General features: G+C 43.1%; 1 protein-coding gene across 1 annotated transcript in view; it reads right to left on the reverse strand.

Annotated features, from left to right (window-relative positions):
* Window positions 1-20,776, reverse strand: part of SLC38A3 (solute carrier family 38 member 3) — a 269,690-nt gene that overhangs the window by 67,372 nt on the left and 181,542 nt on the right. Inside the window, exons 6-7 of the mRNA XM_069206822.1 lie at window positions 8,989-9,081; window positions 8,422-8,503 (exon numbers count right to left, since the gene is read on the reverse strand). Coding sequence (XP_069062923.1) covers window positions 8,422-8,503; window positions 8,989-9,081 — 175 coding nt within the window. The remainder of the gene's footprint in view (window positions 1-8,421; window positions 8,504-8,988; window positions 9,082-20,776) is intronic.

A 20,776-nucleotide genomic window follows, 5' to 3' on the forward strand; every position in this document is an offset into this window, starting at 1 on the left:
AGGTAATGGCCATAAATGGTCTTATTATCTTGAAAAAATTACTCAGATCTAGCTCAGTGCTTAATTTGTGCTTGTTAATTCCGGTGCGGAGCACCAGCACTTATTTTTGAGGGCCTGCACTTATTTTTCTGCCTCAAGCATTTACTGCAAGCAAAAAAGACACATATGGGAAAGACAGAGGAAGAGAAAAACAAAAAAGCCTCACAATGGGAGAAAGCTTCACGAGTGAGCTGATAGGGCAGGGAGTGGCTGTAAATGGATTGAGGAGGCCCGAGATGGCTTTAGGATTACGCTGCCTTAGTATTCCATGTTCGCACACTTAATTGCAGCAGCCGTGTGTTTAAAAGTAGGGCTTTGAACACCAGCACGTTTTTATTTACAAATTAAGCACTGATCTAGCTGGTAAAGCAACATTAAATTTGGGGGCTGTTTTTTCACTGTAGTGACTAGAGTGCTTGGCACCAAGTTTGCATACATGAAAGTATTATTAAATGACATCTGTGATGAGTTGTTCTACTCACCATGCTTGAGTTGTTAGTGTCAGCTATTTCCTCGTTACTGATATTCTCACAGGGGAATGTCATCGCTCAGTTCAGGGTACCTGCAGAATCTCACGTACACGACCAGAGCTAGCTCCCGAAGGGAATCTCTGTGGTGTTTCTCATGTTCGTACGGGGTGTTGAGGAGGAATTAAAAAGAGTGTGAGCTGTGCTGCAATCCAGGCCACAGCAGACCTTGCAGCCAATGTCAACATTATTGCCTGTATGTCAGACAAAGTCCCTACAGTCTGAAGTTAGCCTCGGGGGCTGTGAGAAGAACATCAGAGGGAAAGGAGGGGACGTGGCCTGGATTAGAGTCAGAAGCAAAGACAGCATACAGCGAGCGGGAGAATTTTGTTTTAAAATGGAAATGTAAGACACAGAAAAAATCATGTGCAGTCCAGTCAGTCAGGAGGAAACAATTCACTTCTCTAACCTCAGTGTTGCTCTGTAGCCAGGGCTGTATGTGGTAATATATGCAGTGGGAAACTCTGACCTGTGATATAGGCTCCACTGTCGTAAATGCGTTAGTGAAATTGCAGAGGATATTAAGGATCGGTATTAAGGTGCACTGACAGAGCTGAAGAGGTTGGGAAATACGAATATTTAGAAAGTGTTGCAGGCATAGATTAATGTGCTTTGACAGCTATTTCAGGGGAGGCTCGACTAGAATAGCAAGCGGTGTTGCAGGCCAGGAATGATGGCCATTTGCCGATCCAAATGTAAACTATAATATGAGAATGGAAAGAGTTTTTACAAGAAGTGGGTTGAGATGGATTGCAGACACGTGAATGGTTGCTCAGTAGTGAACCAGCTGGGATGCTAAATGTAAGGCTTCAGAGGCGCCGGAAGAGCTGCGTGTAGATGGCAAGGTGAAATATTATGAGTGCGACATACTTGGGTTGAGGTGCGCTTGCAAAGCTGCCATGGGTAGAAATTCAAATGCACGCCATAGGTCAAAAATATGTTCCATTGGTAGAAATATGTTTGGTGAAAAACTAGTGATGCCACAGGTTGAGGCTTAGGTGCATAGGTAGAGCTGCAGGAATTTCGCCAGGACCGGATGGCTTTCCCAGGTGTGACCAAAACAGTAATGATTAAAATGGGTGTTTGGTAATTGTGGGCTGGTGAACAACCACCTTGATAGTGGATGATGAATCTGGCCTTTATGGACAGTGGCCCACCAAGGATGGTGCGGAACACTAAACACGACACTTCTCTCCACGAGAGCTGCAGACACTCCATGGTGGATTCTGTTCAATTTCTAGGTAGAGAAGAAGTCCTTTCTCTCAAATTTGCAAAGACCATAGCCAGTTCTAACAAGGGGAAGCCTATTGAGGGCCCAATATAATTTTACATAGTAGTGCTCAAGCATGGATGTGCACTGTGATTTAATGCAAGGCTCGTATAATGGAACATCTCCTGTTGAATGATATATTGCAACGAGTGCAGTTGAGTTCCACAAAAGGTTTGGGACACCTATATGAAAGGCACAAAACCAGGTAGCTTCATAGGAGAGGATTGCCTTCAGCTTCCCTCCTATTTTTCCAACGTTTCAATACCCTTTTTAATTTTTGAACTCTTATCTTCTCTACATCTCACAAAACTGGCACTGCCAAAGACGTTTGATGTAGGCATTTAGTTTGACCACACGTGTCCTGTGTACAGAATGGCATAGACCTTAGATCAAAACCATCCTTGTGTGTGTGTGTGTGTGTGCATTCTCTCGATCACATAGGCAGCAGTAAAGCAAGGCACATCTCAAAGAAAGAGAGACTTTAGGCCAGGTCATGATGATAGTGTGCATGAGAGGTGACTATGACTGGCCAGTTGGAGGAGAGGTTTTCCCTGGTATAGCGTTATGGAGAGTGTGAGTCACAGGTTGAGCCATTCTGAAATCTCTGAAAGTCTGCCGACAAACCAGCTGGAGCTTACAGCACACCCTAGACTGTGACCCTTGAAGAGAGCATATTTCCTCTCCTAGGTAAGACTGAAGAGTCTCCATGATCCTGAGAGTGGGTGGCTTCCTTCAGCCCCAAGGACAGTCCTTGTGAAGTGCTTGGTCCCATCACTTCAGATGGTCTGAATCCAGGTAGCTAGACAGTGTAAAGAAATCCATTGAGAAACAATAAGTCAGCTATATGTTTGGTCCACTATGGAGGAATGGCAATTCATTGGAGGTTATAGTTCCTGTGTTAGACCCATAGCTTTGGCCATCTTAGGAATTCTTACCACCTCGTGGATCAACTGCCAAGTGGTTAAGTACCTAGATGCCTCAGTTTGCTGGCTCAAGCAACCATTGTCATGTTACAGTTGGATAGTGGTAATAGAGGGAAATCTCTAAATGCATAGAGGTCAACCACGTGCATCCCACACGTTGCTTCCAACCCCATAGGATGACCTAGATTCCATAATAATGGAGCTTTATTATTAAGGACAATGGGTCTCCAGCCTTGCAGGATTGGCAGAAAGGTTCTTGCACTGCTATTCTAATGGGAAAATAGGGGACATTTCCCTTTTGTCCACTAAGAGATGTAAAGTGCTGGCATTGGTGATAGATTGTATAACCTCTTCTGTAAATTCCAGTACAATACAGTGAAAGCTCCAAGTGTGATTCATACTTTGTCCAAAGGATCTAATTGGGACAGATCCACCCAAAATACACTATCCAGTGTAAAAGACATATATTGCTATTATCTGTAGAAGTCCAACAAAACCAAGGTGATGGATGGAATACTTGAATTAATCTCAGTCACTGGCACTTGCTATGGGCCTCATTCCAGTCCATTGTTTTTCACCCACCATGCCACTCTAGAAAAGGGCCCTCATTATGCAAATCAGTACTGGCCCTGCTCCTCTTGGGAACAGTCGTCCCAAACTGCCAGGCAAAGCCCCCTCTAGAAGGGACCACAAGCTACCCCAGACTGGTTTCGCTCTACTTGGATTGTGCCGGTAAGGTGTAGCTTGAGTCATGTGGTACAGTGCCCACAGAACCCACAGCCTGGCATGCCCGTCACACTTAGGGGTTTAACTGTAACAACAACAAGGTGATGGATGGAATGCTTCGATTAACCTCAGTCGCTGGCAATCTTTTTGGGCCACATTCCAGTCGTATTGGCACCCATGTTCTTTACAAATCATTGAACTCTGTCAAGTGAGCCTGGTGATTTTCGAGTGATGTGTGTTTCTTTGAAGACAAAGTGAAACCCCTCAGTTTAATCGTTCTCACAGAAGAGAGTAAAGATTTTACATAATCAGAGCCCTTTGCTACTGTATTTTATTTATTAGCTATAGTCCGCTGCCAGGAATGTTTAGAAATAGCAAAGTGGATTAAATACTGTGGTCCCTTTGGAAGAATCCCTCTGGGTTCACACTAGGCCAGGAAGATCTGTGCTTCTCCACAGTCTCTTTGCCCAGGGCAATAGTGAATCCTGGACATACAGGGGCATCAGTGACAACCATGGCCAGGATATCCTATAGCAGAGCGAAAGGAACCAACAGTAACTGTGACAGCATTAGAAGAATGTCTGTCAATGTAGGTGAGATGGTCCTACTGCCTACCAGTGAGGTCAACATGCCTACCAGTGAGGTCAACATAATAAAAAGTGTCCTTTTGTCCTGTGGAGCACAAAAGCCTGTAAGCCACATTTAACTTTTCTATTTCTGCTTTAGAATGAAGAAAATGACTTTTCATCTTGCCCCATAGTTTCATAGATCTGATTATGCAACATTAGAAGGACAGATGAGAATAAAATGTGGGAAGAGGGAAACAGCCTTTACAACGAAGAGGATGTTGCCTGTTCAGAAGGTTTTAAAAAGGTAATTACAGGACAACCTGGTAGTCCTAGGAACTTGGGTATAAATGCTTAAAGAGAAACAAAGACCCCCATGGGTGATGCCTAATATCCTTATGCTTCTATGACAATAACATTATGCAACAGAATCAATCTAAACAGATGTTTAATTGCTGTAAAAGTTCTACTAAGATAAACAGACAATGCAATAGGTGCACTTAACAAACAGATAATAATAATACGGGAGCGCGGCCAGGGGTAGGTGCCTCTTTGCGGCAACGGAGCATCACAAATAAGTTCACGCCCGGCCATAGGGCCGCTGCTGTCCCATGAAGCTTGTTCCTCTAGTGGGAGGGGCGACAGGAATAGGACGTTCTAGCTACACACAAGCAGTGTAAGTGACCGGAGTATAGTCTACTGATAGTCTTACTGTATAGCAGTGTTTCTAGTTGTATAGAAGGAGAAGTATATCCCCATTCTGGTCCTGATGAAGCGTCGCTAGATACATTTGGACCATTAAAGATGAGAAACATGTTGACCCTTGTTTCAGGGACGGCTTGGTAATTCCACACGTTCCTTTCTCCAGGATATGTTGTTGAGAGTGGTCTGACCATTACACTCATTCCACTCTCCTTATTAGTTTTAGTCTTGACCCTCCGTGGTCGAATAAAATTGTTATCCCTAGGTGAGGGGTTTTGAGCCAATTTTATTCACTATTTTCACTCTCTTTCTTTTTCTCCTCACTTCCAAGCTCACCATTAGGGCCTTGGCATTATCGAGTAAAGATCTCCGGCAAAGAGCCCCCCCTTTGGAGGGTGCCCGTCAGGCATTGCAGCGCCAGCCTGACGAGGAGCTATTCCGATGATGAAGCATGACACCCATTCGGGTGTGTGAGGTTTCTTGCTCCTATAATTAGGACTCCTCCCTCCTACTATCTTCTTTGGAACAGTGTATATATTTTTTTGTTAAGTGCATCTCATTAGGGAGAGCGTACACTGGACCATCAATTTCTCCCTGTCCCTCTATTTTGTTTGACCTACAATGCAATAGGTGCTCCAGTAAAATTGGTGCAGTGAAAGTGATAAGTGACAATTGTGCAAAAGTGATCTGGTGTTTTTTTTTTTTTTAAAGAAAAACTTCATTCCAAAGGCATTGTTAACAATGTAGTGCAACTATTAACTATAAAGGACTCTGGAGACCTATAAGCATATACTACCCCCTACATATTAGACATGTAGAAGGAGGCTCTTGATCACTGTGTGCTCCTCCCTACGGTGCATGAGGTGCTGATCACATTGCTACCAAAGCAAGATAAAGATCCCCACTTGTGTGGATCATACCTTCCTTTGTCACTATTAAACTTTGATAATAAAATCCTGGCTAAACTCTTCACCAACCACTTGCCCCTTTTAATGGACCAGATTATTTCTCCTACCCAGTCCGGTTTCATCCCCCACCGGTCAACATCTCGGAACCTGCGCACAGTTTTCGCAGCTCTGCACAGGGTGGCTTCAACTGTTCCTGCTGCAGTGGCCCTCTTAGATGCTGAGAAGGCCTTTGACTCTCTGGAATGGTCTTTCCTAGAAGCAACCCTCCGCAAATTCCGTATGCTGTGTGGATACACCTTCCTCATCATGGTCCTTTATCCCCTTCCAACTGCGCGGATCAGGATCAATGTCACCTTAACATCTGCATTCTCCATCACTAGAAGTACTAGGCCGGGTTGCCCCCGTCACCTCTACTTTTATTTATTGCTATGGACTCCCTTGTGCGTCATTTGCTGGAGAAACACTTACATAGTGGTCTGCAGTTCCGATGTGGCCCATTATTAATCTTCCTCAACACAGGCATACCTCATTCTTGAATAGGACTTAGGTGCCCCAGTACCTCTGCATGAGCTGCTTCTGTCTGGGCATCCTATGGACCCAACAGACTTACAAACATTTTCCATGACCAGCTGGGAGTGGCGCAGACTAGCCCACCTGCTGGCGTGCAGCCTGCTGTGTTTCCAGCGATCTCATTGGCAGATAACCATAGGATTCCGTTAACTCATGAGCAACTGGTTAAATGCACACTTTCCACTTTGAATCTCCGCACGATAGGTGATCTTTTTCCGGATGGCCATGTGTTTTCACGGATGGAGGATGAACGTTTCGCCTTTGCCACTTACATGGACCATGTTACATTACGCCGTCTCCTGAATGCATTACGCACCCTGCTACCCTCGTATCCACTAACAGCAGAGGATTTCCTGCTCCTTACATTGATCATCATAGAAGCTATGGGAGTTGGACTGATATTCAAACTATATCGCACATGTCTCAATCTCCTTGGGAGATAGAATTGTGATATCTAATATCGGATCAGATGTGATATGCGTTCTGTGCCTAAACATGCTCAGTTTCCTTCGGTCACTACCATAAACTAATACATTACAAATTTTTGTGTAGAGCCTATGTAGCACCTCACGCTATTGTCAAACAAGATCCAACACACTCTTTTGCTTGCCCCAAATGTAAAGCACCCTCTGCGGACTTTGCTCATATGTCCTGATCCTGTAATGTCATAGTGGAGTACTGGGGAGATGTGTTTGATCAACTAACTTTAATGCTTGGCACCCCCCTTTCACCTGACCCTCTAATGGCATTACTGGGTCACACCAATGAGATCGCTAAGCCTATGAAGCAATTTGTGGCCATTGCCTTACTGTTGGCCAGGTGGGAGATAGCCTTGCACTGGAGCTCCAAAGCACCAAACAACAAACAAAATGGTGACTAAGAAGCCTTATCTATTGTGATACCACTATTGATTCGTATGCATCCCTGCAATGCATCCCTGTAGCCACCTATGTCCTGCCCGAAGGACATATGGCAACCATTGAGAGACCGCCTACTGACCATGGATGACCCAGGGCCGGACATTACCCACTGAAACAGCCCTTATTATCATGCCCATACATTCGACCAATATACAAATGCCTTTTGGTATTGATGCCTCACTGCTTCCTTATAATTTTCTAGTATATCGACCTCCATAAATATTGTAACCATTCAATACTGCTATAAGCTACTTGTGTTTTAGAACAATATGCCATTGTACACTTGCTTTTTCTTAGACCCAAGTCCCTCCTTGTCTGCTGGAGTATGTTACTGTCTGTGTATGGAATGAGCAAATGTGAAAATAATAAAAAATACGTTTAAAAAAACTACAAAAGACTCCTGATATTAGTATAAAATGTAAACACCACAAAGGATTAGCAGTGAACAAGCTCAATCATCGACATTTTGATCCACCTATCAGTTCATTCATAGGTCTTCATCAAGACAAAGGGGGCGCAACCTCCTTTAGCTAATAGTCTTACAGTCGCAACGGTCCCGCTCCATTGCTTCTTCGGCATTTGGTAGCTGATGCACTAGCACATACTGATTGGTACTCAGTTATTTGACCTTTCAGTGATCCTGTGTAGCAGATTCCTTCTGAACCACACTGTATACCTTCAGAGGTTTTTTAACTGTAAGACCATCAGTTAAAGGTAGGTTGTTCTCCCTTTGTCACGATGAACTGATGAGTGGGACGAAATGTCATGGAATGAGCTTGTTGTCTCGAATTCTTCAGGCGTTTACATTTTGTACTTGTATAAAGACTCTTTGGGAGTAAATAATTGAACTACATTGTCAACAATGCCTTTGGGATGTTATTTTCTTAAAAATACACCAGCACACTTTTGCACTATTGTTACCTATCACTTTCACTGCAACCTTTTTTTGAAGCACTTATTACATGGTTAGATAAGCTTAGTAAAATGTTTCCAGTAATTAAAGATCTGTTTAGATTGATCCAATTGCATAATTTTCTTGCCATAAAGGCACAGGCATATTAAGCTTCTCCTGAGGGAATATTTGTTCCTCTTTATGCATATTCAGAAGGTTTCAGCCTCTTATGTCTGCAGAGGACTCCTAGCAAGGGGACTTGAGTAAAGTAGCAGACATTGAAGCACCTGAATTAGAGTATATGGGACATTAACTAAAAGAAAGCAACAAAGAAATGCAGATGTGGGACTAGGGTGTTAGATGTTTGCAAATACTTACGATGTTTTCTCCTGTAGATTTAGGAAGGTCTGGATGACAAGAGGCAGCTCTGACTTCACAATGTAGAGGTAGCTGGACATAGCTGTAAAAAAAAAGAGAGGGGTTTGATGCATTTAGTGAACATCATGTAATACAGGCAACACAACACTGTAGATGAGGTCACTCCACAAGAAATAAAGGGACTGATTACGACCTTGGCGGTAATCCCCTCCGCCAAGGTCGTAATAAGGCCAAAGTCAGAAATCTAATGTAGAGATTTATTCAATGAAGACCATCCATAGGTTGGGACTTCTTTCTTCTCCCAACAGTGCCTTCTTGGTGTTCTAGGACTTCAGCAGTGTGACCATCCTAGAGCACTGTCCTCCGGAAGAGCCCTCCAGCAATTACATTTCCTTGAAGAAGGTCCGTGCTACTGCTGAAGGACTGCAAAACTATGATCTTCCTCTGGCAGATAGTGCTATCACACACCACGGGTGCATGCTTGCTTTGATCTTGCCTGTGTTTACCACTGATACCACTATTAGCCAGTATTTCTAATGTGTTTCTCTGTTAATGAACGTTTCTTACCCCCAATATTCTGCAGTGTGATCGCAATTGCAGCTGCTAGTTTTCCAGGCAAACCAAAGGCCCTCATACCCAACTCCTCATAGGCTCGGATTCCTAAAGGGTGAAAACAACAAATTTGTAACGATCAACAGCGGACAGATCCTCGATGCCACAGTCTAAAAAACAGCAGTGGCTTAAACTGCAATGTGGCAGTGCACCAGTGATCAAAGAAAATATCATTTTTATAACTTTTTGCTGGACACTGTTATTTATTGTTTTAAATGCAAACATTTATCTGCATTTATATCAAAGTAACGTGTTGAAATAAAAGTAACTGAAAGACCATAATATATACTTTAGAAAGTGTGAATTACAAACATTTTTGATAGGACGTTTTAAAAGCATATATCTTAAAGTTGTTACTTGGTACGCTACATTCTAACATTGAGCAGTGGTAATAAGTAACTTGGGTTCCATTGTATGTCAGAATATCAAATGCAAAAAACAGATCTGCCAAAACATTGTGCCACAAATTGTGGCTACCAGAATATTGTGACATTGAGTACATTTAGGAAAGAATAGATTTACTATGATTAACTCCTACATAACTAGAATATATCTATTGTCAAGGTACATAAACGTGGAGGTAGGTACGGTAAACCTATACTTACCCATATATACTTACCTTTGCAATGTTCTGGTAGTCAATATTTTTGCATGATATTTTGGTGGGTTAATATGAAAACTTTGATATTCTGATATTAAATCAGAGGACAATATATGACTCAGAAACTAGCAGAACTGGATATGGGTCTAACATGGGAATCATATCCTTTATTATTATAAGTAAAAATAATTTAAAATGACTATTAAAACTGATGTCTTTTGCTGGAGATATAATGGTTGTACAAATAAACAAGCATTGGCAACGCCAATTGATCTGCAAGCATTTTGGCTTTGTCAATGATTGTTTTGCTTTGTCGTGATTTTCGTAAGACTTTATTTTTGGGGGTGTTTCCAGGCCCTCTGCAATAGAAAAAACAAATTGGCTACTAGTAAAACAACCTTTAGGTCTCAAAAATAACATGTTGTCCTAGCAGTCCCTGGCACTTTGGGAACTACTTTGTGTGCAGATGTGCTTCTTGCAGAATAGCAGAATGTTATTACTCACAGTGATGTTAGCTAATTACAAATGTGGGTTGACCTATAACTCTAGGATGCAGTAAATAGAAGAAACATGTGAATGACACAACAACAGACCGCTGGACAAAGACTGGTTAAAAGATACAATAAATATGTATATGATATTTAATTTTACTAAAATCAAAGGTTCGTAGTTAACCACAAATCTATAAAAAAAAATCAATGCTGGTAACTGATTTTTACAAATAAGGGAAACTACAGGATTACCTCTGCCAAAGGATGGTGATGACAACACCCAGTAAATAGGTATGTCTGCACTTTAGCAGGTTCCAAATGGGCAGTTCACAGCAGGGGGGAAGACATTTTCCTGTCTATAGTGATAACTGTCATTTTTAAGCTGAGAGTCCCATTCAGTGCAAGCTGTCTGGTTAGAAAATACCTATTGTCAGATTCCCAAGATCATACAGTGGGTTTAACACCCGCCATCTCACGTGCTCGATTCTTATTTGATGGCTTGCCTTGCTTGTCTTGTGTTTGTTAATCCCTTAGAGCATAAATTCTTTACTTGTGTATTTCTGCTAACTTTAGGGAGCTACTTTTTTATTTTCGTTGCACGAGAGTGCATTTATCTCCCCTACCCTGGACTGTGTGTTGCTCACGCTCAATTGTGTGCTCCTGTGGTGTTCTCCTCACCATGTGCTTTTCCACCCGCCATTGGTGTGCTGCTTTTCCCCTTCCTCCCACCACCCACACCCCATTACCATTGCAATTCCTGCAGTCAATGTTTTGTTTAAATTAGCTCTTTTGCACTACAAAATATAAATTATTTCTTATTTACTGATCCAAGAGAGTGCGAATCCCTTGGCTTAGAAAATAAAAAATAAGGATAAAAATTAGTAAAGCAAATCTCTCCAGCATCATTCCATAGCTGTGCACTTGCAATCTAACACAAGCGCACCACAGCGGAATGAGGTGACTATCATTGCGTTTTGTTTTTGACACTGCTGCATAGCATCCTGGCGCATTACAACACCGTCAAAACCAATTGGCAAAGCAAATACGTTCAAAAGGTGAGACGTATTGACTTTGCCAATCCTTGTGAGAGTATTGCATAGAGAATTACGCTCATATTTCCTGTCTTTCTGTTGAATTGCCAAATCTACAACAAATCTTGCTGAAAGATGAATTCAATAAAATAAGTAATGATTTGCAATTTAGCTACATGCCTAAGAGGGGAAACCTTACTGACAGGCACATTTGTAAAATTCATGCTCCACGCTTGGAAAGCTTGAGGCAACAAAGTAAAATAATTTAATCAATTTGTCTCTATTAATGAATATTGAATATGCAATGAATGAGTAAAATTATTTTTAGACCGTATAAGTGCATCTGTCTCTCTTGTCTTTTTGATATGGTTGTATTGTGCATATTGTAAAGTTTGTGAGTTTCGACGATTTACTAATTAACCACACAATGAAAACGAGCTGACTTGAACCACAGGGTCTACTAGAATATTATGGAGGCCATCCGGTGAATATTATCACTATAAATCCCAAAACCGATGTGTAGGTTTAATTTAAGCAGCATTCTGGGATGCCTGTTAATGGCGGGTGCTACAGAGGGGCCTGAGTAAAGAAAGTTGTCTCTTGTTCTCTACACTGGATGGCACCCTTAAGGCTGGTTCATCTTCAACCATTCAATGGTCCTCTTGACTGAAAATGGAGTGAGACCCTCCACGAGGGTCAACTGAAAGCGACAGACTGCAGTCATCTGCACCTTAGAATCAACATGTCCAGTATTGGTAACCGGAAAATTCACTTTATGGGCATGCTTTTGAAAAAATCAAATATAAACATGATACGATTGCCGAGCACAGACCCCTGATGACATAGAGTGGATCAATTTCTTAATTAAAGTTGCTAGGTTCCCAACAAGGTGTAATTGTATTGAACTCTACATGCTAATCAATAATTTGTTGTTGACAAATGACTGGCTACGTTCTCTCGCTGTGACCTGCAATAGGTTTGGATTCGTAAAAGATGTTGGATCAGGAAGGAAGGGCGATATCGCCCAATGGCCAGGTAAATATTCCAAAGAAACTCCCTTGTTTTTTGACTGAAAGATAAATCACGTAACCACAGCAAGGTCTGGGATTTTTACTTTCGGTCTCAACTATTCCATGGCGCTTGTAATGAGGTGGACGGGATTTCTGCCAGACTCTAAGTCAGAGTCCAGTCATACTCACTCATAAACCATTTTTCGTGAATTGGGCATTTTGGTACCAAACTAGTCTTCTGACTAGCAAAGCAGGGATTTCTTCTTCCCCCGTATCGTTCTCTGTCCTATAGCAGGATGACCAGATGGAAGTCATGTACTTTACAACAAGGCACGGTAGGTCATAGGTCAAGCCACTGATTTCACAATGACACATGCAATATTTAAAACTCCATCCCTCCAACTGATGCAGAAAAGGCCTGTGTGTGATCCTGGCCTGCCCCCCTCAACAGCAAGGAGCATGCCACTGAAAGATAAAGCAGCTCTTATAGCAAGGTAACCCTAGGTGGCCACCTGGAGCATTGTCAGAGGAGGGCACTGGATTGTGCCTAGAAGTAATGTATGTGTCTACATTGACAGGAGCACCATACCCATGACTGCAAAAAACCTTGCAGTGGCCCCCATATGCACAGTGTTTGTGCAAATTGAATAATTCAGGGATGTGGAATTCCTATTGCCCAACGCCCGGGACATCTTGTTTGGGGTCAAGGGCAACAAGTTTTTATGTTTACTTTGTCCTTGGGACAAGTAGGGCCAACCCCCTGCAGCACAAACCCTTTGGCTGCCTGTTTACAGAGAGTTGAACTCTCTGCAGTTGAGGTAATGTGTTTCCAAAAGATAATGCTGTTCGAACTTGTATTTAAGGTTCATTATTTTAAAGCCTTCATTATTAGGGTGCGTGCTGTAAAGAAATGTTTTAAGGTCACACTTCACTACTGACGTTGGTTCCAGTACAAAAAAAAAAAAAACGTGTACACACATGTTTGAAAAGTTTAGACTAAGAGGCTAAGTATAATGCTCCCAGAATGCTCTCTGATTATATGCAAATGAAGTGTCATTTAGTAAAATGTGTTGATGCATGCTAGTATTTCCCAAAAATATTTCTAATGGAAAATCAGTGTAACCATTTTTAACACGATTATGGGAAGCATGAAAATAAACAAACACTGACAAAGCCAACTGATCTGACATACTTTTATACGTCTTTTAGTTTCATCAATGCGTGTCTTGTTTTGACATGGCTTTTGTAACACTTTATTGTTGTGGGAGCTACCAGGCCCTCAACATTGTAACAAACATTGGCAAACCCCCCCCAAAAAGTTTTTGAACTCTTAAAGCACACGTTGCCACCAGCGGCATAACAAAGGCCCCGCAGCCGCCCTCCAGGGGGCCCCGTCAGCACAGCACCTGCCCTGAGTGAGTGTGGAGAGGGGGCTCCTCCATGTTCTTTGCAAAGGGGCACCCTCCAGTTTCGTTACGTCACTGATTGCCACTGTAGTTCCTGACACTGAACAAAACTACTTTGTGTGGCAATATGCTCCTTGTGGAAGAGCAGAATGCGATCACTCACAGTAAAGCCAGCCGAAAGAGAGAGAAATAGAAGCTTAATAAAAACAAAATGTCTTTGTTAACACCAGACCTAATTAGGGACCAAGACCCACATGTAGGTAGCTTTTTGCATGTCGCAAACAGCGACTTTCGCTGTTTGCGACGTGCAAAAAGCACATTGCGATGCACAAACCCAGTTTTGCGATTCAGTAACCTGGTTACCGAATCACAAAACGGGTTTGCGACTCGCAATTAGTAAGGGGTGTTCCCTTCCTAATTGCAACTCGCAGTGCAATGTAGGATTGTTTTGTGACCGCGAACGCGGGCGCAAACCAATCGCAGTTTGCACCCATTTCAAATGGGCGATAACACTTTCGCAAAAGGGAAGGGATCCCCATGTGACCCCTTCCCTATTGTGAATGTCACTGTAAACATTTTTTCAGAGCAGGCAGTGGTCCTGCGGACCGCTGCCTGCTCTGAAAAAATGAAACGAAAACGTTTCATTTTTCGTTTTTGTTATGCATCTCGTTTTCCTTTAAGGAAAACTGGCTGCATTACAAAAAAAAAAAAAAAAAAAAACTGCTTTATTGAAAAGCAGTCACAGACATGGTGGTCTGCTGTCTCCAGCAGGCCACCATTCGTGAGGGGGACGCAAATTGCGACCCACCTCATGATTATTCATGATGTGGGCATTTGCGAAGCCCTTGCGAATCACAGATGGTGTCAAGGACACCATCCTACATTCGGATTTGCGACTTGCAATTTGCAGGTCACAAATCTGAACCTACCTACTTGTGGCCCCAAATTCTTAAAGAAAGTCACAAAAGTGCACCCATGGTATATGTCGTACCCCTATAAAATATTTGTGAACTGTATTTTAGCGTGGGTAAATACGATGTGTAGATTTGCTCATGTGAAAATCTATTGAGCATTTGCAAGTTCATTTTGCCTCCAGCCACTTTCTTCCCAACCCTGGAAGAAGTTCTAATTCTGCCATTGTCAGGAGTAAATGTCCAACCTTTCTTATTATGGGAAAATATTAGAGAGAAGCTGGTAAAAATCTTTAAAACATGCAGGTTAGTAGGTTTGCAGACTCAAAGGCATTCCAGCCCTGGAACTATTGCTTACTGCTTCCTCCAGCCCCAGTATGCAGATCTGCAGAAAGGTGGCAAAATAAGGAAATTGCTACAGTAGGGATTGAAACTCCAAGTATTCAAGCCCTACTATGGTAGTAGCCCTGGCATAATCAGAGAGGCTAATAATTGCTGCCATAATTTGTCGCCACACTACATGGCACCAAAGGGACAAGTAGATCTTTTTACAGGACAAGTAGATTTGAGAAGCAACCTGTCCCCTGGACAAGTAGATATTTTAATAAATTCCACACCCCTGTAATTTTAGTGGTTATGCTAGTGGGAAGGACTACTAGATGAAAGAGAGAGCCAGAGAGAGAGATAAATTGGAATAAATAAAGAGAACGAGAGAAACAGAAAGAAATGGAGGTAGGTAGGGAAAGAGAGACATATAGGAAGTTAGAGAGAGGGGAGAGAGAGAGACAGAGAGAGAGAAAGCCAGGGTGGGAGCGATATGGAGACGCGAGAGTATGAGTGAAAGAAGGTGATAGTGTGAGATAGGCAGACACAAAATAAGGGAGTGACAGAGAGAGAACACAGTGAAAGAAAGAAAATGAAATAAAGAAAGAAAGAGAAATGGAGCAGGGGACAAGAAAGAGTGTATGTCTGTGTGTTTGTATGACAGAAAGAGAGAGAGTGACAAAGCATGAGCATCATTTCCAGCTGAGAAGCAGTCTTGTAACACAGGATCAGCCACAAGCACTGAACACTCAAACCATTTGTCTTCGAGTTTCAGTCATAGTTGTCTTGGAGGCTTGTTGTCGTTGTAGCAATCTGCGATACAAATTAATATTTTGCTTTATCTTTGAAATACATAGAGATGTTTTCTACTAGCTGTGCTCTTTAAGTTGGACTGGGGGTAACTCACACGAAGACGTGCTACAAAAGATGCCCCTCCTTTGACCTTGGTGAACTGTGGCCAGTAGGCATCACAGACACTTCTCATGACTGCTGCCTATGGAATCCTCAGCTCCAGATCTGCAGCCATTGGTAATTTTTTGCTTTATCCATTGCTTGACTTGTGCATTGTTGCCAAAACAATTTTCCCTAGATTTCTCTTAGTGTGGTATCATTTTTATCAGGGATTTGGGTTCCATCTTGAAACTCAAGAAATCACCAAGACCTGCCATCAATGTTGGGTTTTCTTGTCGAGAAGACCTGAGAATGCCCCATCGGCTAAAGAATGTCTATGGGAAGTCACATTGCTGAGTGTGTGAGGAGGGGGAAGATTTGTCCAGGTGGTACAAGATGGTGGGAACGTCCTCCGTTACAGAAAGAGCAATCAGCCATTTCCAAGCAAGAATCGAAAGTGCACTTTTCACATTTCTTGTAGGAGGAAAAATATTTGTTAAGTTGATATCTAGTTTTAAAGTTGGCCGCCCTCTGACTCAGAGTACAGAAATTAAAAATAGAGGTAAACAAGCATTTGCAATGCAATGGGTTTTGCATTTGCTCGAGTTAGAGCTATTAGCATTGTAAACTCCTAACCGGACTCTTCTTGCCACATAAATTGAGAATGAAAAGTAAAACAGTTTCACATAAGCAGGACGATTCAAAGTGCCACAGCACCAGCGTGAAGAAGCACACAAAAGGAAAAATAAGCTTGCTCTCAGTCAAACGTATCGGCAAATGTGCCGTGTAACAGGGGTGCTGCCCAAGGCAGTAACTAAACTGGCCCAAGGATGGACAAACATAAATCATTTACCAACGAAAATAAAGGATTTTTGAAGGCCAAGCCTGTGAATGAGTGATAGGCGTGCAGTGGGCGTGGTTAAAAGCCCAGATACATACCAAAACGTCGGAAAAGCAGCACTTCCGTGCTGCTATGCTCGACCTAAAAAGAAGGGCATGGTGATACAAATGGAATCATAATTTTTTTCTACTGCAAACAAAGTTTTGTTTCTATCAAAAGGAATTAGAAGAGTAGATATGAAGTTCAGATGTGGAGAAGAAAATGAAAAAGCATCCCACATACTATAAATACTAAAAATACATGGTGATTACCACTCCAGAACAGGATGAAGGCCAAGTGGCAGATAATAATACACATGGGCGTGCATTTACTTACATGATACAACAAGAACATGAAAGGAATAACTGTGATATGATGAACTAGATTACAGAATGAATGCAAGGAAGAAACACATCACTATGAAGGGCAAAGAAAAGCATGCAGGATGCACAATAAGCACCCTAGGGCATCCCTTTATCCTTAGGTAAGACACTGAAATAATTTTAGAATGGTCATGTGTATGTTCCACCATCAGAGTGACACTAGCTGCAGGACAAATGTTTCCTAAAGAATCCATTCATAAAGTGTCTGTGACTTTATTCTTCTACATTCTAATAATAAAAACATTTATCCCAATTTTTGTCTCATCACTCAGCTCCACCCTCTTCATCATCTACATGTCCTGCATTGCCAACATAGTCAGATTCCAGGAACTCACCATTATATCCTACACGAACAGAGAACTCATCCTATTCCTCTCCGAAAACTCCACTGTTGCCAGAACCAACTTCCACCAATGGATGACCAGCAGCACCAAATGGATGAGGAATAACTGCCTCAAGTTTCACACAGACAAGACTGAAGTGTTGATCTTCAGCAGCAACAACTCCCCCTGGGACATCTCCTGGTCGCTCACAGACCTGGGGCCCACTCCAACCCCGGCTGAGCATGCCAGGAATCTCAGCATCATCCTGGACAGCCAACTCACCATGAGGTCCCAAGTCAACACACTGTTACCCTCCTTCTTCTTCCTTCTGTGGATGTTATGTACAATTTTGTAGTGGCTTCCCCAAAACTTGAGACACACCGAAGCCCTCATCACCAGTCGACCAGACTATGAAAACACCCTCTACACAGGAATCGAGGCCCACATAGTTCAAAGACTACAGACCATCCAGAACACTCCAGCAAGACTCATCCTAGACCTCTGTTAGACCTCGCATCCTTAAGTGGTCTTACCCCAGACTTTTTGCCATTTTACCTCCTGTTTTGTTGCTGTATCTTTTTGTTGGCTTTAGGACTCTGATCACTTTACTGCTGCTAATCAGTGCTAAAGTGCATGTGCTTCTCCCCTGAACATGGTTACATTGGTGTATCCACAACTGGCATCTTTAATTTACCTGTACATCCCTTGTAAAGTGGCATACCATATACTCAGGGCCTGTAAATGAAATGCTACTAGTGGGTCTGCGGCACCGATTGTGCCACCCACTCAAGTAGCTCTCTAAGCATGTCTCAAGCCTGCTACTGCAGAGCTAATGTGTGCAGTCTCACTGCCACCCTGACTTGGCATCTAAAACCTCTTGCCAAGCCCAGAACTCCCCTTTTCTTACATATAAATCACCCCTAAGGTAGTCCTTAGGTAGCCCATAGGGCAGGGTGCCATGTAAGCAAAAGCCAGGACATGTATCTTGATGTTTTTCATGTCCTAGTAATGAAAAACTCCTAAAGCCATTTTTCATTACTGTGAGGCCTGCCCCTCTCATAGGCCAGCATTGGAAATTCCTTAGAATATCTTTAAGCTGTAATTCCTGATCTGAGAGGAGTAGCTGATGATGATGTTTAGTATCTCATCATGGTAATAATAAATCCTCTTTACTGGTAAAGTCAGATTTATTATTACTACTTTAGAAATAGCACGTTAAAAAGAGGACATTTCTCTGCACTCTCTGCCCTGTGTGCCTACAGGGTATCTGCAATACACATCTGGATGTGGCGGGGTGACAGTTACACTTGTGCATTCCCTTCAGACACCCACAACACAGGATACTCCACTACATCTGCATTCAGCTGCATACTGATGGGTCTTCCTGGGGAGGAGGTTGGGAAGGGCTCACACTTACATCTCAAAGGGTAGTGACCAGAGCCCACACAAAGGGGATGATTACCATCCACTGATAGTCTGGAGCCGAGGCTGAGCTGAAAAGGCAACCTTTGCACTTTACAGAAAACCTTTGTATTCCTCTACCACATCAAAGGCACTTTCTAGTAAAAGTACTGGGCCTCTTTAACCACTAAAACATTACACTACTGGACTAAAAAGAAAATAGGCTGGAGTAAAGGCTGCTTCGCCAGACGGATTTCCACTTTGCTGTGCCTGACTGCTCCCAGGAACTGCTGCCCTGCCTTGTTGAGCTGCCTGCTGACCTCTGCCCCGCAACACAAACCTCAAACCAACTCCAGAGTGACCCCAAGGGGGCTTGTCAGCTAGCCCTCTGTTCTTTCTTCAGGTCTCAGGAACACAAAAGACCTTGCCACAAGATGATCTGCCTCTCTGCCTGTGCTCGTAGCGCCACCGAAGTGTTGAGGACTGAGCGCCTGAGGAGTGCCGCAGCAGAGACCTCTGGGGTTTCAACACAGGCCCTGTTTAAGCAACGCCATGTTTGGGGACTTTGTGCATCATCTTAAAGGAACACTTAAACAGCAGCCCACTTCATCGAGTGAACCGTGCTGGCCCACACTCATAAAACAAGGCTCTGTGCGATGCTCACTCCCCCAGCCTCGCCTGCCGCTGTGAAGCATGATTGCCTAGCCAGTAATGCAGACACTATGTGGGAGGCCTGCCGACGTCCCACAAATTGGGAGCACAGACCTGCTGGCCGCCCGGCCGTCTTCAACGCATGGTCAGTGCCACACCCGCTCTGCATTCCTCTGCCTGCACCCAAGTACTGTCACAGTCCCATCCGTCCTGTTTATGACTACAGGAGGTAGCGTGGACCCGAGCAGTCCTAGATTTATTATCCGGTGCTACTCGCCGTTGGGGTAATATTACTGCATTTCATCTGGTAAACCTGCCCAGCGAGGCTCGACTTGAATCCCCAACCACATACCAGCTTGGGTAACCATAATTCACAGTGCATCTTCTGACATTCTGCAAAGGCCCTAATATGAGCCCCACACACTCAGAGATACTGGTTAATTCCTTTTTGTGCATCTATATTTAACCTCTACATGGACTCATCACAGACTGGTATTCCTTGCCTTGCCGTAATATTATTTTGACCAGATCTATTCTAAAGCATAACTCCTAAACTGTTTACTGGATTTTTGTCATTTTTGGTCTTATGATTATAAATTGTCACTATTTTTTGTGTGGAGTCTTTTTGTGGTGCTTTACTGTGTTGCTGTGAGTGTGTTGACAAATACTTTACATATTGCCTCTAATAATAAGCCTGCCTGCTCTGCAGTGAGCTTGTCACTTTCTTACCCTGACTAGAGTGGCAGCTTCTGCCTGGCTTAGGTATATACTCTAGCCAATCAGAAACCCCATTTCTAACCACCTTCCTTGTCGCACTCACATCACACCTCACCTCAAAAAGCTCAGCTGGCTCCCTGTTTAGAAGAGATACCAGTTCAGGCTCCACTTCCATGCATTCAAGGCCCTGAAGGACTCCAGAGACGCCTACATAAACCACTGCGTAAGATTCCACAGACCCTCCAGAAACCTCTGATCCACCTCCCTTGTGCTGGTCCATAACCCCCACATATAACACAGCAGAGCAGGTTGATGCTCCTTCTCCTACTCACGGCCAAAGCCTGGAAGGGCCTCCCCCTGCACCCCAGGACCTCCCCAACTCTACAGGAGTTCCACAGGGCACTAAAAACCTGGCACTTAGACAGAGACCATGGTCGCTGCAAGCGCCTGGATACCCTCATGGGTGACATGCTGTGCTCTATAAGTCGACTGATTGATCTCCATTTATAAATTAGAGCAGCTTCCCTACAGGGGTGACTGGTATGAAGGTCAATGTAAATAGAGAAAGTTTAGACCTCATTCATAAACTTGAGAAGAATATGCACACTGAAGAGAGCTATCTGTGAGCTGTTTTGATAGAGTTCAACCTTGCTCTGACCTGGGACATTTCACTTGACAGTTTTCTGTTTGGAGTATTTGCATTTATCAGCTGTAATGGGCAAA

The sequence above is a fragment of the Pleurodeles waltl genome, chromosome 9, assembly GCF_031143425.1.
Source record: "Pleurodeles waltl isolate 20211129_DDA chromosome 9, aPleWal1.hap1.20221129, whole genome shotgun sequence".
Lineage (NCBI taxonomy): Eukaryota > Metazoa > Chordata > Amphibia > Caudata > Salamandridae > Pleurodeles > Pleurodeles waltl.